This window comes from Rhincodon typus, chromosome 19 (assembly GCF_021869965.1).
Source record: "Rhincodon typus isolate 14 chromosome 19, sRhiTyp1.1, whole genome shotgun sequence".
Lineage (NCBI taxonomy): Eukaryota > Metazoa > Chordata > Chondrichthyes > Orectolobiformes > Rhincodontidae > Rhincodon > Rhincodon typus.
Genome location: NC_063350.1, coordinates 28,894,767 through 28,913,066, shown reverse-complemented (window position 1 = coordinate 28,913,066; position 18,300 = coordinate 28,894,767). Strand labels below are relative to the sequence as shown.

The following is an 18,300-nucleotide window of genomic DNA, read 5'->3' as shown; positions in this document are numbered from 1 at the left end:
ATACCAGAACCCATTCTTCCAGGGATACAGGTTGTGACCTGCGTTTTAAGGATAGCGATCTCCTATTGCATGACGTTAATTTATTGTTTCTTGAGAAGATTTTGTCTAACAAAAGAAGGCTTTCCCACCGAAGTCTACGTGCCATTGAGAACGGTGTATTTCTTTTGGTGGATTGCCCCAAATTCAGGTCTTCGAAAGGAGGCTCCGGGCGTATTTCCGGTGGCCTGGAGGCAATGAGAGAGAGTAGATGAGCTGAAACATCCTGTTACTGTCCAGTCGCATCCACTGATCCTGCAGACAGTACAACGAGCGCTTGAACGGGATGGTAACGTTATAGACTGCCAGCTCTCAACGCAATGGCTGTGGACGGTAAGTCAAGCACAAAGAAAGGACGCAGGGTCTTTCAACGGATAATGCAGTTTGTATTTTCCTTTGCCTAAGGAATCGTAGCAGATACATGAGGATGAGAGTCGCTGTCATCTCTCAGATACAATGCATCTCAGTCCTTATCGTCTCATTATTGTGCGGCTTGATGTTGATTTTATTTTTGTTGGTGGACAGATCGTGTATTCGTATTATTTGGAGACTAAAGTGCCCAGCTGTTTCCAGCAGATGCCGGACTTGATTCATCAGGTCCCCATAGTTTCAACGTTAGTAAAATCTGTAGATAAATCCTGTAGCAATAAGTGATTGTCCGGACAGGGTGTCAAAAATTTTCTTATACTCTGGTCGTCTCGTCTTCTATTGTTTTCTATACCTGTAAATCTTTTTATCCTGGGTCCCTTATTTTTTTCACGTTTATATGTGGACACTGAGCCTGTTGTAATTTATTGGGACAAATATTACATTAACATAGTGGTTAACATCAAGAGAAGGTTAATTGTAATCTCATCTGCCTCTGTTTAAGGTTTTGTTTAGTCAATGCGATCTACCACGTTTATTCATCGACACACTTCCATTTGTTAATTTATTTATGACTTGTAATGTTTGATCTTAACTGAGTCGCGCGACAGTATACAGCAAAAGCTAACCGGATAAACTCCGATTGCTATTATTGCAACCATTTGTACCAAAAAAACACTCGCACTACCTCCCCACTCCGCGATCAGAAAGAGAAAAATCTAGGGAGAAATCAACAAGGTACCAAACTGATTGTGAACCTGTGGAAATTTACTTGTTTGGGACCTGGTTTCACTCAGCCCGTCTCCAGAATGAAAAATGACGTGAGATATCCAGAACCTTGGCTGGTCTATTAAAATGCTTCGGGGAGCTGAAATAAATGGAATATTGAAGTTGTACACATTTCAAGCCGAACTTGCCGGCTTTCACGTTGTTGGAAGCTTGTAAGCCTGAATATTGCTGTACAAAACGGTTGTAATTTTAAAAAAATGCATTGTTGCCCATCAATCTTTGCTTTTCAGTATTAAGAATCAACAAATCAATTATCTTAGTTGCTCTGATATTTTAGGGCTTTGAATGTATTCAACACCTTAGATGATGTTCAGTTAAATAATTTTCAATATGCATCACACTGAGAATCTAGAATTTATAAATATGAATGTAATCCACTTTGCATACATTTATTTGCAATGACCAATTGGGAAGATTTTCCTTTATGTTGCACCATTTTCTTCAGAATATGTTTCCGATAACTTTTATGTAAAACTTGCTGTCTAGCTTGCTGCCAAATGATAACATGTTATTACATCTTCATGGATTAATGTTTATACTTGTAAAGTTATTCTAGAATTATGGAGAGAATGTCTAGTTCACTGATGCAATCCTTATAACATCTCTCAGCAAATAAACTGATTATTCCACAGGGGAAAGACTAGTCTACAATATATCAGCTCATATATCCTTTCAATCTATCCCAAGACATCAATGGTGACTTTGTAATGTTCGGATGAGTGAATGGATAAATGATGAATTCCACATGAAGCATATATAACAGTTAATGAGGTATCCAAGTTATGTTATTCATCATAATATTGATATGCTATTTTAAAAAAATTGAATTTTTCAAGTCATTATACTTAAAGAAAATGAAAGAGTGAAGCATAATTGAAATCAATTCCGGGACTATACTTTTTCTAATCTGTCGGTATTGTTGACAAATGGATGCATGAATATTGTCCCCTGTCAGTTGAAAACATACAGTAGTCATTAAAGTTAACTTTCTAAATTATAACATTGAAAAATTTGCACTTTAAATTTTAAGAAAATAACATTTACATATAGTGTATCTTTAGATTTGGAGTAAAATCCTTAACAACCCGAGTAAATCGCCATGTTGTAACATCTAACAAAATCATTTGACATCTTAGTATTCATAAACAAAGGCTGTAAATTAGTCTGATGCAATATGCAGGAATTACCAAAGAAATGTGAACTTGCTGCATGGATTTCCTGAAGTAGAAGTTGTGATTTGACTGTAAAGGTGCTGGTTGGGTTCTCATCATTAATTGCTGAGTACAGACTGCTGTCTGGATTCAAAGCTGGGGCAAATGTCTATGTAGTGAATTTTATTCAATACTGCAAATGCTGATACACAGCAGAATGTAAATGTAACCAGTGAAGACTAAAAGATGTGCATGGTAGCCCAATCCAGTTGCATGGATATCCTTACCTTAAATTCTGATGATGGGTAGCTTTAGGTGATATTATGACAGGTGCCATTCAGGAATGCATGTGAATTAAAGCATTTTGAAAAGTGAAACTACAATTTTGATTTTAGTCATAGAAAACAGTTATGTGAGATATTTGTCTGCATTATTAAAAAAAAAACAAAAAACAAAAGGAAGAGTGATGGTAAATTTGTTGGTGTCTATGGGTACAGGTAAATCCAAAATCTGAACAGATGCTTAGCACATATTCCAATAAAAGACAATGTTCCTGACACACTTAAAACCTCCATTTCTGTCACCAGTTCAGTAAGTTGAAAGATTAACAAAAGCTAATACTTCAGTTGTTATTCCTTCTGAGCAAGTCTAAACTAAATAGTGCTAACAAACTATTTGTTTCTTTGTAAATTTTTTTTTTCAATTTCTTAAATAGATAGCATATATGTGCTATTAATGGACAGATTGCTGATCTATGTCCTGAAAACTATTAAAAACCATTTTAGAAAAGGAGAATAAAATTTCCTATCATTTCCATTAAAATGTGATATGAATATCAAAGGTAGACTTGATACTGCAGTTTTAACATTTGAATGACAGAACTCTGTGTCATATTCATAAATATATATTTATTCACAAAATAAACTGCATACTTTCCTCAGGAATAAGGGATAGAATTCAATGTCCAGTGACCAACAAAAATTGCCCAGATAAAAGAAATATTAAACAATGTATGAATACTAAAAAAAAATGATTATGCAAATCAACTAGAAGTAATGGAACAGGAGAAGAGAGATGAATTTTCTCAGCTTGATTGAACTTAATCACCATAAAATGAAAACACACTTTGTATGTTTGAGAATGTGAACTGGCTAGTCTTTTAAATTTGCTTCCTGAGAGCTTTCTCATTCACATTTAGAGGAAGTTATAGAGTCATTGAATCATACAGCATGGAAACAGACGCTTCGGTCCAACTAGTCCACGCCAACCATGTTCCCAAACTAAACTAGTCCCACCTGCCTGCATTTGGACCATATCCCTCCAAATCTTTCCTATTCATGTCCTTATCCAAATGTCTTTTGTTATAAAGTGCAGGTTGAACCCCCTCTGAGAACGAAAAACAAAACACCCAAAGAGGAGAACTTTGCCCTATAATCTGTAAAAGGAGTGTGTAAAGTGGTGTAACCTGCCTTTCAGCGATTTCTGGTGGTTAAATAAAATAAACCCCTGATGCTCATATTACAATCAACAGATAAAAATTTATTTATCTAACGCTAACAGTGAAAAAATTAACTAAACTATTAACAAACTGAATAAATCCCTTCTAAATGCTAACAATTTCCGAATAAAACAAGGTTCTAATGATATGCTGTTCCAATAAATATGAGTCCCATTTATTTAGTCCAATGAAATAACAGCCAGGTTATGTGTCTTCCGGAATGTTCTGTGCCTTCTCTGTCAATTCTTCTGTAGGAAGGCCTTGTCTGTCGATTCTTCGGTCAGGAATATTCACTTGTTGTACTGTGGGTACCTTTGTTATTTAGATGGTGCTTTCTCTAAGACATATAGGAGTCTGTGAGAGCCTGCTATTCTCTCTTGAGAGTTGAGGGCTGTTAACTTTGGCAGATGGCAGTTACTCTCCCTTTTCTTTGTCTAATTTCCCCCTTCTTTTATATCCTTGATGACATATCAATTTCTTATAATAGGATTGGTCCTATGTTGTCAAAGCCATCAGATTTAAATTTAATTGGTTTTTGGTTTCTAAGTGCCTGGTTCAAATTGATTGGCTAAATTCAAAACTTATTTTCTTGGTAAAAACTGCTGCTTGGCCTACTAACTATATGGCTTTTTGATCCAAATGTTTCAATTTGGGTGCTCTCTGTGTACTTGCAGACTTTCAAACTACTGGTCACAGACATCCTTTTTAAATCTCGAAGCAAGAAAAAGCATATCATCATTTAAAGGGACCATGCAATGCTTCCCCCCACCCACCCCGAGCATTTTAGAAACACCAAATTCTAACTTCCTGCCACCCAGTCCACAAGTACTTTATTCAACTTTGCAACACTTTTAAACATTGTAACCCTATTTATATCCACCACTTCCTCTAGCAGTTCAATCCACATGCTAGTCTCTCTCTGTGTAAAAAGTTGCCCCTCTTAAGTTGTCTAAAAAAAAACAGGTAGGTATTATCATGCATGCTAAGTTCCTCGGACAGTACGGTCTGAACATTCACTCACAATATCATTTAAACTGCAGTTACTGGTCTCAGATTGTGGAATACAAACAAGCAGTATGCTATTTATACTGTTCAGCTGCATGTCCAATTGTTTTGTCCAGCAGTATGCAACATGCTCCTCTTCTAGCAACTAAATATTAATGCAAACAGGCAAGACATTCTTTTTTACATCAGCTGTGGTCGAACAGTTCCTCTATCACAAGTCAACTTTGACACTGCTCTGGAGATATACTCTATGAAGTGTCCAGTTCAAGTCCTATGAATTTTAATTTCCCCATTTCCCACTGTCTCCCAGCAATTCTCACACTATTTCTCTTTATAATCAGGATAGATCTTGACTTTAGATTAATGTTGCAAGTACAATTCCTGTGTGAAGAAGACACTTTTTGTCACTATGCTAAACCCATCAGTGCTAACAATACCTTAAATACAGTCGTTCAAGTTGCTCTTCAGTAAATACATAAACTTGCATATTGGAAAATTATCTTAATTGCAGACTTTGGATTGCTTGTTTAGTTTCAATTTAGTCAAGTGTTGTACAACAAAAATTCTAATATCTCTCAAAAAGGTTGGTATGATGATGGGGTTGCATCATAACATGTCTGTACACATAGGAATATAGTTTCCATGGTAGCAATGTACTTTAAAAGACATTACAAAATGATAACAATGAAAAAGCAGTAATAATAATAAGGATCAAAGTGTTTATACATAATGGCCCCAACTGTGAAAAAACTGCTAATGGCAAAGTTTAATGATTTAAATTTTTACTTTTAAATATATTTATTGTATTAACACATGAATTTGCTCTTTGAGCTGTTAATGGAGTTACCGTTTCCAGATGTCTTAAGTTGAATTTCATACCATTTCCCAGAGCAGACTGAAAGGTGAAGAGGCACCAAATAATGGGGTGTGGAGTCAGTTGCCTTCCCTTCTCCCCCGAATGAGATCGGGGATGGGCAGGGCCGAGGATGGCCTCCTGCCTGGAGGGTAATGGGTCACTTATGGGCCTCAATCACAGCAGGTATTCAACGAGTGGTGGAGGGATGAAGTGGGTTATGCCATGTCATAAGCTGCCAAATATTGCCTGGAAGTCATGCCTGCAGCATTATCAGGAGGTGTCTACAACTTGTGTGTGAACTGAGGTAGCAAGGGCCATGAGAAAGAGTGTTGGTTGGCTGGCAAATTGACTCTGATTGAACATGGTGTTGCCATGGCAAATGACAAGCAAACTATTGATGTAGGAGCAGAAGCAGGCCATCCAGCCCATAGAGTCTGCTCTGCCATTCACTGAGAGCATGGCTGATCTAGTAATCCTCAAATCCACTTTCCTGCCTTTTTTCCATAACCCTTAGTTCCCTCACTGATTAAAAATCTGTTTATCTCAGCCTTGAATATGTTTAATGACTCAGCTGTGATAACCTTCTGCCATAAAGAATTCCACAGATTTACTCCCTTCTGAGAGAAGAAATTCCTCTTCATCTCTGTCTAAATCTGATCTTATTCCCTCTGATTCTAGACTCTCCTTCAAGGGGAAAACAACCTGTCAAGTCTCCTAATAAGAATCTTGTATGCTTCAGTAAGATCGCTTCTCATTCTTCTTAATTCCAATGATAACAGGCTCAACTCACTCAACTTCTTCCCATAAGATAGTCCCTCCATACATGTTATCAGCCTAGTGAGCCTTTCTGGATTGCCTCCCATACCAGTATATCTTTCCTTAGATTAGGGGCCCAAAACTGTTTACAGTATTCCAGCTGTGGTCTGCCGAGTGCCTTGCATAGTTTTAGCAAAACCTCCCTAAGTTTTATATTGCATTTCCTTTCAAATAAAAGCCAGTATTTCATTTGACTAACCTATTACCTGCTGAACTTGCATGCTAGCTTTTTATGATTTGTGAACAAGGACCCCATAATTCTTCAGTTATGCAGCTTTCTGTAGACTTTCTTCATTCAAACAATATTCAGCACCTCTATTCTTCCTTCCAAAGTGCCAAGTTTTTGCCCACACAGTTAACCTGTCTATAACCCTCAGCAGACTTTTTGTGTCACCAATTGCCTTCCCACCTATTTTTGTGTCATCTGCAAACTTGGCTATAATACACTAACTTTCCTTATCCAGGCCATTAATATATATTGTAAATAATTGTGGGCCAGCACTAGTGACAGGTTGCCATCCTAAAAATGCTCTCCATACCCCAAATTTTTGTGTTCTATTAGTTAGCCAATCTCTATCCATGCTAATATTCTAATCCATAGAATCCTTACAGTGTGGAAACAGGCCCTTCGGCCCAACAAGTCCACACCGACCCTTGGACCATCCCACCCTGACCCGTCCCCCTATAACTGACACACACCTGAACACACTGGGCAATTTAGCATGGCCAATCCACCTAGCCTGCACATCTTTGGACTGAGGGAGGAAACTGGAGCACCCAGAGGAAACCCAAACAGACACAGGGAGAATGTGCAAACTCCACAGAGACAGTCACCTGAGGCTGGAATCAAACCTGGGTCCCTGGCACTGTGAGGCTGCAGTGCTAACCACTGAGCCACCATGCCGCCCTTTAAAGTGCGATGGTGCTTGATATCATAGAATCCCGACAATGTGGAAGCAGGTCATTTGGCCCATTGAGTCTACACCAACTCTCTGAAGTGCATCCTATCCAGACCCAGCCCCTACCGTATCCCAGTAACCCCATGGCTAACCCACCCAGCCTGCAGAGCCCAGGACACTAGGGGTAATTTAGCCTGGCCAATTGCAACACCTTGTTCAGTAGCCTAATGTGTTATACCATATCAAACCTTCTGAAAATCTAAGCGTCTTACATCCAGTGCTTTTCCTTTATCTATCCTGCTTTTCACTTCCTCAAAGAAGTCTGTTAAATTTGGCAGACATGATTTCCCCTTGATGAAGCCATGTTGATTCTGCTTAACTATATTATGTATTTCTAAATGTGCTGCTATTACATTTGAATTACATTTTCTGAATAACAGATGTTAAGCTAACTGCCCACTGTCACTTGTATTTATTTTCTCCTCCTTAACTTCTTGGAATAGAATAGCGGAATCGTAATTTATTTGTCACAAAAATGCATTGAATAATGTTTGAGTCGCCATATTCTGGAAAATATTTTGATTACAGAAACCATTTATAAAATAATTAAAACAAAGTCCATCTTCATTCATTTCATGGCTCATGTAAGGAAAAGACAGGAACCACATTCGCTACCGTTGCAGAAAGCTGACATCAAAGCAGCCAAATCTCAGGCAGTTGGAATCCCGGGCCAGAAGAAACCGAAGAAGCCATCCCAGGTCATTGGAATCCCATGCAGTTGGAATTCTGGGCCAAACCCACCATACCACCGATCTGTCAAAACAGACCACCACTCTGCAGGACCCTCCAGGACGTGGCAGCAATGTCCGTGAGGAATGGACTACACGGCCTTCGCTGCTGCAGCAGCCTCCTGAAAATATGTTTTAATTACATTGGCAGCTTTCAAATCCTCTGGGAGTTTTCCAGAATCTAGGGATTCCTGGAAGCTTACTACTGGTGCATCCATTACCTTTGTAGCTACTTCTTTTAGAATCCTAGGATGCATCCAGGGAACTTATGCATCAGGTCCAAGGAGCTTAACAAGCTTTAGCCTCATTGATTTCCCTATCACTTTTCTTTAATGTTAGTTATTGTTTTATTTCCTCTCCTCATTTTGCCCTTGAATATTTCAAAATTTGGAATACCTTGTGAAGACTTATGCAGAGTATTAATGCAACTCCTCTGCTAATTCCTGGTTGCCCATTATTATTTCCCTAGCCTCATTCTCTAAGTAGCCTATTTCCACTTTGGCTTCTCGCTTTCTAAATGCATTTAGAGAAAATCTTGCTGTCTGTCATGTTATTACTTGCAAGTTTACCCTCAAAGTTTATCCTCCCCTTTTATTGTCAGCTTTAGTTGGTTTTTAAAACTTCCCCAATCCTCTGCCTTGCAACTAATCTTTTCCACGTAACATTAATCTTAATTCAATTTGATGCAATCCTTAACTTCCCTGGTTAACCATGATCGGCTTACCCCCTTCCTAGAATCTTTCTTCCTCACTGGAATGTGTCTGTGCTTTGAGCCATGAGCTATTTTCTTCAATGTCTGTGATTGTTTCTGAACAGTATTTGCTGCTAAACTCCTTTCTCAGTCCACTCTAGCCAGCTCTGTCCTCATTCCTTTGTAATTACCTTTATTTAAGCTTAGCACAGATGTTTTCAACCCTGTTCCCCCATGCTTTTGTTTAATTCATACAAGGCACTAAAGCCTGAACACATTCCTCCCACTCGCAGCGGACAAATCCCTGCTTATGAGTATATGTAGCTTCTAGCAAATATAAATAAACTATGTTGCAAGCTCCACTGATAAATCTTAAATCAGTTGTAATTTATTTATTTTTTGATTGACCTGGTCTTATAATCAACCTGTTCAGAGATGTTAACACATACCATTGGAGCAGGTGAGACTTGAACCCGGCACTGCCAGTCCACTAGAGGGCCATTGGTCATAATTCCTGGCATACTCATAACTGTTTAACAAATTCTGTCTCATCACAAAAATATCTAACATTAGATGTTATGTCCTGTATTTTGGAAGCACTGGCTGATCAGTAATTTTGTTAAAAATGTTCCCCTGAATTGGGGGCCCTTCTTAACTGGTGCTCCTCCTCTCTATAATCCTGGTCACTGCTTGATTAATCCCTGAACACCAATCTGCTGATTGCCACCATTTATCTCTCTTTGGGCTTACTTTTCTCCCTTCCACATTTCCTGATTACTCCTCTCTCATTTCCTCTTCTCCTGACATTTTCAGGAATTAACTGAGAACCTCTTCAGACCATACAATGCTCAATCTCTAATGTTTCTTCTTTGGTGGAATGCAGGAGATACCATTTAGATGTTTGTAATTTTTCAATTAATAAAAATGAAGCATAAAACTTGATATTATGTGCGTCTTGTCCATCAATTCAGGTGCAATAGCCATTTCCTCAGTGCCTACTCCCATATGAATGTTTCTGAAAGTGAACAATTATTTACCCCTGTGAACATTTGACAGCTTCACATCGTGATGTTTGTCAGCTATTACAAGATTGTCAAAGTAATTTGCTGCCATTTTTCAACAATTGCTACGGTATAGTCAAGTATGATTGCAGGTATTGGGTTCCTGTAGCAACCTTTGTTTCAGGTAGCTGTCAGTTAGAGTCATTGAGTCATAAAATTGTACAGCATGGAAACAGACCCTTCGGTCCAACTCATCCATACCGACCAGATATCCCCCTAAATTAATCTAGTCTCATTTGCCAGCATTTGGCCCATATCCCTATAAACCCTTCCTATTCATATACCCATTCAGACGCCTTTTCAATGTTGTTATTGTACCAGCCTCCGCCACTTCCTCTGGCAGCTGGTTCCCTACAGACACCACCCTCTGCGTGAAAAAGTTGCCCCTTAGGTCCCTTTTAAATCTTTCTCCTCTCACCTTAAACCTGTTCCCTCTAGTTTTGGATTCTTCCACCCCAGGGAAAAGACCTTGACTATTTACCCTATCTATGCCCCTCATGATTTTATAAATGCCTATAAGGTTACCCCAGGGAAAATAGCCCCAACCTATTCAGCCTCTGCCTATAGCTCAAACCCTGCAATCCTGACAACATCTTTTTGCTCCTATGATGCTGCTTGGCCTGCTGTGTTCATCCAGCTCTGCACCTTGTTGTCTCAACATCTTTGTAAATCTATTCTGAACCCTTTCAGGTTTCACAAAATTCTTCTGATAGCAGGGAGACCAGAAGTGCACGCAGTATTCCAAAAGTGGCCTAACCAATGTCCTATATAGCTGCAACATAACCTCCAAACTTCTGTACTAAATGCACTAACCAATAAAGGCAAACAGACCAAACACCTTCTTCACTATCCTACCTACCTGTGAGTCCAATTTCAAGGAACTATGAAATTGCACTCCAAGGTCTCTTTGTTAATCAACATTCCCCATGACCTTATCACTGAGTGTATAAGTCCTGTCCTGATTTGCCTTCCCAAAGTGAAGTACCTCACATTTATCTCAACTAATTCCATCTGCCACTTCTCAACCCATTGGTTCTTGTATTAAGGTCTCAAATAAATTAACTTGTGGTAAATGTTTGACTTTTATCAAAAGGATAAAATATCAAGAACAAAAAACAGAGATTTCTGGAAAAACTCAGCAGGTCTGGCATATCTGTGTAGAGAAAGCAGAGTTAACATTTCTGGTCCAGTGACACTTCTCAAAACTGATGACAGCTAGGAAAAGGTTGGTATTTATACAGAAGATGAGGTAGGGGGAGGGGAGGAGTAAATGAATGGTGGAAATAGAGCCCAAAGAGAGATGGACAGACAATGGAGTGGGTAAAGCTCAGCCTGGGAAAATGAATATCTGCTAATGGGGACTATTAGTAGCTGACAATGGGTGGAGTGGGGTGGCAGCTCAAGTGATGACAAAGTCTGGTGTGTGGGGATTGGGGTAAGGACATGGGAGAAGACTCTCACACTCTAAATTTCTGTTTTTGTTTGATTTCGATGAAAAAATAGGAGGCATGGTAAGTAAAGTTAGTGGTATTGTGGACAGTGAAGAAGGTGATCTAAGAGTACAATGAGATCTTGATCAGCTGGGCCAATGGGCTGAGGAGTAGCAGATGAAGTTTAATTTAGATAACTGTGAAGTTTTGCATTTTGGTAAGACAAACCAGGGCAGGACTTATACAGTTAGTGGTAGGGCCTTGGGGTGTGTTGTGAATAAGGTGTAGGTACATAGTTCCTTGAAATTGACATCACAGGTAGGCAGGGTGGTGAAGAAGGCATTTGGTAAGCTTGCCTTCATTGGTCAGAGTATTGAGTATAGGAGTTGGGATGCATGTTGTGGCTGGACACAACATTGGTGAGGCCACTTATAGCATACTACACACAATTCTAGTCGCCCGGCTGTAGGAAGGACACTATTGAACTGGAAAGAGTGCAGAAAAGATTTCCAAGGATTTTGCCTGGAATTGACAGTTTGAGATATAAGGAAATGCTGGTTGGCTAGGACTTATTTTGGTGGACCATAGGAGTCTAAGAGGTGACCTTATAGAGGTTTATAAAATCATGAGAGGCAGGATAGGGTAAACAGCCAAGGTCTTTTCCCCAGGATAGGGGAGTCCAAAATGGAGGGCATAATTTTAAGGTGAGAAGAGAGAAATTTAAAAGGGACCTGAGGGCAACCTCTTCACAGAGAAGATGGTGCGTGTATGGAATGAACTGCCAGACAAAGTGGTGGAAGTGATTACAATTATGACATTTAAAAGATATTTGGACAGGTAAATGAATAGGAAATGTTTGGAGGGATATGGGTCAAACTCAAGTGAATGGGACTAGTTCAGTTTGAATAACATGGTTGGCATGTACAAGTTGGGCCAACGGGTCTGTTTCCACGCTGTATGACTATCCACAATCTTTTGGTTTTATTTTTAAATATCAAGAAGTTGACTGAGAAATGTAGGAATAATTTTAAAAATTACTTAGTAAATCTTTCGCAGAAATTATCACATGAAAAATGATACAAGGCAGCAACATGCTCACACCACAATGATAATTACTAAATACTCATCTTAAGTTCCATTTGAGTTAGATAGTTGGTTTAATTTTTTTGGCAGTAGAAGTTGATCTAGACAAAAAATCAGTTGAATGTCAAACAGTGCAATAGTTTAACTGGTTCCTGATTTCTCAGTCCTATCTACTATTTATGACCTACATCATTCAAGGACTTAATTCAATGCAATAATTCAGAGGTTTTTGATTTGACTAATACACAGACCTGCCCATTCCCTAATAAGTCTGTTGGATTGAGTGCCACATGTTGGAAGAGTGATGCATGAACAAGTAGCGAAATATCAGTGAGGGGAGGGTGAGTCTTAGTAAAGTGGCTAAAGTTTTTTTTAATTTTTTTTAACCTTTTCAGAATTAAAATGAACTGGATATGCACCACAATTTTGTTTGCTTTGACGTCTATAAGTTTAATCCTACAAGATGTTGTATTCGATAATAGTGGGAGCAGTTATTGTTTGAGGAGGGTCACTGCGTCAGAAGTGTTAACTCTGTTTTCTCTTCACAGGTACTGCCAGATCTGCTGAGTTTCTACAGCAATTTAAGCTTTTGTACATTGCATAGGATCCTAGTGGCAATATTAACACTGCTTTGTTTATGAAAATAATTATGGATTGCTAATTATAAATAACAGTTTCTGCTCAAGATTTAATAAGTAATTTTTGAAATAATTCCAAAATTTTGTAGTCAACTCCTTGGTATTTTGTCTTCTTGATACTCTTACATTTCTGGCAATATAGAAGAGATTTATTGATTTGATAATTCTCTACAGAATTCTTTTGGCATCAGCAAACAAGTGCATTACAACTTGTAGTTCTGCACTATTATGGATTAGAAGTTGTACAGCTCCAAAACATCAGCTAGACTTCCAGGGTTGCCAAGTGTCTAGGAACTGAAGATCAATCTCCAGGACACTACTGCATGTAACCTTGGAGAAAAATCACAGGGACATGAAAAAGATGGCTTTTTCATCATTTCCTTCAACATTTCTCTTTATCAGATATAGCAATATTGAAAATGAGTGGGAAAAGGGTGTTTGGCTGGCAGATAAGCATCATGCAATTGGTTAATGAGTCTTTTATTTTGTTTGGCATTGGAAGGGAATGTGTCACAAGGATAGATGTGTTAGTTAATGGCTGGATGCATGGAGGCAAGTCCTGTGATGAAACTTCCAGAAATACATTGAATCATATTTGGAAACCCAGCTTCCTCAAGTTTAATACTTCTCTCTGGCTCAACTTAATATTGAATGCGCTTTTGGGTGCACAACCTTTTAATTATTTAATGATAAAATAATGGAAAACAATGTCATACGACAGGACATATGGGATTTTACACTTCAATCTGATGCTGAATTGCATGTTGTCAAAACTCAATTATATTTATGAATCAGAGGAGTAAGAACTATTCTTGCACTTGTGTTTTTTATGAATATATATATTTCTTTCTTTACTATGTAACATACCTCAATTACTAATAGCTTCATCCACCGTTTACTGTTCATATTCAATACAACTTCCCTTTACATTCAGCAATGTAGGCAAGTTAATCTGAACTTTAGCATTGTTTCTTCTGGAAATATATTGAAAAATGTCATAGCAATGTATAAATTTCATTTATGATTTCAACAATGAATAATTTTCCTTGAGGTCACCAACTGTTTTGCTAAATAATTGACTTGTTTGAATTTTCAGAATAATTTAATGTTTTACATATATATGTTTTTCTTCACCTGCAATTTTCTTCTTTCTCTTGAAGGCAGGAGTTGCATATTCTGCCAGTCCTCCAGTACTTCTCATGCATTACATTGATGATGAGTGTTGATCAGCTATTTGACCATACAGCATATTGTAGCTGTGCCAGATCTTGTTTTCACTGGATGTTGACACGAGTCTCTGGGAATGATTTTTCATTTTCTAGCCTTGAGTACTGAGGCTAACTGGAGCGGGTAAATGGCTGAAAGTTATATTAGATAATGTTGTGGTTTCATTTCAGTGGTTGAGTTTGAAATGTTTTATTATTTAGTTGATGATTGTGATACAGTTATTCTTTCTGTGTAAGTGAATGCAAAAAAATGTCAAAGCATCTCCTCATTGCTTCATGCATTCCCTTTTCCCTCAATTTTCAGCGGCTTCCCATTTCAGCTTTTGCCGAAATGCCCTGGAACAAAGTCTGTCAACAGATGATTTAAACTGCAGGTTGCAAGATGATACCGAGAACCTTTCTTTGAATGATGGGAGAGGGCAACGGACAGCTGGGGGCAGGAACATAAAACTGTTACAGCAGCCAGGAACAGAAAATATTCAGGTAGCTGGAACGATTTGCATATTCTTATTGTTTCATTTTTGTCAACCATGTTGTCTAGTACTTAATTTACAGACTGATACCCTGCTGTCTACAGAGATACATTTTGGATTTGTTAACTTCTGTTTGATATACAAGATAACAAAGAGGTTTAGCAAAACACTGCATGACTTAATCTTGTAAACGGAAGGACCTGTCATTTGATAACACTGGAAGATCTTGTCTGATCTGTTAATGTTATTGCTAACCAGGACTGAAGGATATATGAGAGGAAATGTTAACTACCTTCATCTGTTACAAGCAAGGCTGCAGTGACATAGACGTGGTGTCAGATCATTGATGGGTTGGTCACCAGACCCGAAACGTTAACTCTGAGTTTTTTCTTCACAGATGCTGCCAAACCTGCTGAGTTTTTCCAGCAACTTCGTTTTTGTTCCGTTTATAATGGTGTTCTGGTCATTATAGCCTTGGCTAGGTTCCCTTGATGATTCCTCAGTCAGCAGCCTGTGTTACTTTGAGGCTACCTTCAGTGTGCAATTAAAAATACAATTACATATATAGAACTCCAATTTCAATTTCAAGTAGAAATGAGTGGCATGTTTATCATGTTTACTCTGCCCATTTATACTAGATGGTAAGTGACCTAACAAATGGAAAATCACTGATGTTGCTCAAAAATAGTTCTGTCTTCTTTTACTGTCATACAAACCATCTTTTTCTATAAATTAGTTCTTGGAATGTGAATGCCATTAGAAAGGCCAGCACTTATTGTCTATCCATAATTATCTTCGAGAAAATGATTGCAAGCTACCTCGTTAGCTCAGTTGGCTGAATGGCTGGCTTGTAGCGCAGAGTAACTCCAACAGTACGTGTTTAATTCCATCACTGGCTGAGGTTACCATGAAAGTCTTTCCTTCTCAACCTCTCCTGTTGCCGGATGTGCCAATCATCTCTCTTTAATGAGAAAGTAGTACTATTATGATTTTTCTTTTAACACCAGCAGTGAAGGAGTGATATTAAGATGGTGAATGGGATGCTGATCAAACAACTGCTTTGTCTTAGATGGTGTTGAACTTCTCAAATGTATTGGAGCTCCAAACATCTAAGCAATTTGGGAGTATCAGATTACACTGCCAACTCATTGCTTATAGATGGTGGACAGGCAATAGACATGCAAGTATCAAGTTATTTGCTGATGAATTCCTAACCTCTGGCCTGTTTTTCAAGTCACATTCTTTATGTGGATGGTCTAATTTTGTTTCTGGTCAATGCTGATACCTTGCTGGAGATGTTCATTGACCAGCATTTGTGTAGCATGAATGTTACTTGTCACTTACATAACAAGGATAAATATTGTTCTCAACAATTTTTTTTTACCTTGTCAGAAAGATGTTAGCATTACAGCTTTCCTGGAAAAGCTTGACTAAGTCATGAATAGTTGTGGAGTACTACAGCTGGGATGCTGTCAGTATTCAATGCTTTGCTGTATTCACTGGCTTGAACTGTTGCTGATTTCATATGAAGTGCATCAAATTATCTGAAGATTGGCTTAAATTATGGTTGTGGATCTTAGGAGGAGGCTGAAATGGATTATCTAATCAGCACTTCTGCCTGAAGCTAGTTGCAAAATTTTCACTCTTATGCTTTGCATTCACTGGCTGACTTCCCCCACGTTGCTGATGAGAAGATTTTTGAAGCCTCCTCCTCTGTTTAGTTATTAAATTATCCACCATCACTGACAACTGGTTGTGGCTGGACTGCAGAGTTTTGTTACAATTCATTGCTTGTGGGTTTGCTTAGCTTTGTCTATCATGTGTTGCCTCTGCTGTTTAGCATACATGGAGTCTTGTATTGCAGCTTTACCAGATGGACAGCTGATTTTCAAATTTGCCTCAGCCACTCATGGCATGTTCCTTCTTTGAACCAGGGTTGGTCCTCTGTTTTGATGGCAATGAAATGAGGGATAGCAGGTCCAATTGATTGATTATTGTGATTGAATACAATTCCTGTCCCGCTGTTGGACTATCATACTTTATAGATACATAGTTTTCAGCTGAATTCTTTTCTAAATCTATTCTATTTATCATGATAGTAGTTCCACACCATATAATGGAAAATGCCTTGTGCCTTCAATTTGACAGGACAGCATTGTCGTAAGATCTAAGTGATGGTCACTTGTAGCAAACTGTCACAGACAGATGCATCAGTGATGATGACGTTTAGTTACCATTGTTGGCTCTCTCACCACCTGACACAGGCCCAGTCTGGTAGATATGTCTTTCAGGACCCAGCCAGTTTAGTCAGCAGTGGTGCTACCAAGTCACATTTGGTCCTGGTGATTCTGTGTTCTTGATACCTACTGCTCCTTTCAAGTAGTCTTCAATATTGTCATGGGGAGGGTGCCACATGATACCCAACAAAAGGTTTCCTTGCCCATATTCCAAATAATGCCATAAGACTTTGAGAACTCTTGGGGCTACTCTCTCGAGTGTGATGCTGTACAATAGTAAGTTTATCATGTGGGACAGGTCGTACCCAGACTTGCTGACGGAGGAACGTGGGACATTTGCAGAAATGTACAATTTGGTGAATATGACTTTGTCAATTTGTTACTTAACTGACTCAAAGGATAGTTTTTCCAATTTTGGCGCAAGTCGGAAAATGTTCATGAGGAAGATTTTGTAGCGCTGAATGGGACGTGTTTGTCTTTGTTGTTTCTATTTCCTAGGTTGACACCAGGTGGGTTGCCTGATTTTATTCTTAGTAATCTTTTGAGTGAAATGATATAACTGGAAATCTTGCTAGGCACTTCAGATGCAGTTAAGCATCAAGCACCACACTGTGGATCTGGAGTCACATGTAGGACATTCCAAGGTTAGGATGAATAAAGATGTGCGATTTAGGTGGATTGACCATGCTAAATTGCCCTGTAGTGTTCTGGATTGTGCAGGATAGGTGGATTAGCCATGGGAAATGTGTGGAATTGGAGACAAGTTAGTTGATGTGGGGGGGGGGGGGGGTGCGGGGGGGTGGGGGGAGCGCGTGGTCGGGTGGGGGTGGGGGTGCTCTGGTTCGGATGGGATACTGTTTGGAGGATCATTGCAGACTCTATGGACCGAATGGCCTCTTTCTACACTGTAGGGATTTTACGATTTTATGATTCTATGACAATTAAAAAATTTTTTTACAACAACTTATTTCCCAATTTTACTTCTTTTGCATATTTCACATTACTCAGATATCAATCCCTGTTACTATATACAATTATTTATTTTATTCTATGTACTTCTTTCATTTCAATTCTTTTTTGCTTTGTATTTTTTTCCTCAGTCACTATCCTTCCTCATTATCTTGATCTGTATTGGCTTTGTCTTTACTCCCTAACTCGTCTCTTTTTGTTCATTTCGCTTTTGCTCCACATTTCCATTTACTGTCTCACTTTGCATTCCTACAGCTATAATACTTCTAAAACATAGCAAACTCAAAC

At 38.6% G+C, this 18,300-nt stretch overlaps 1 protein-coding gene across 1 annotated transcript in view; it reads left to right on the top strand.

Moving 5' to 3' along the window:
* Positions 1-356: 356 nt before the first annotated feature.
* The window catches only part of LOC109928478 (sterile alpha motif domain-containing protein 10), a 73,609-nt gene continuing 55,665 nt past the window's right edge, over positions 357-18,300 (top strand). Inside the window, exons 1-2 of the mRNA XM_020528419.2 lie at positions 357-369; positions 14,638-14,816. Coding sequence (XP_020384008.2) covers positions 357-369; positions 14,638-14,816 — 192 coding nt within the window. The remainder of the gene's footprint in view (positions 370-14,637; positions 14,817-18,300) is intronic.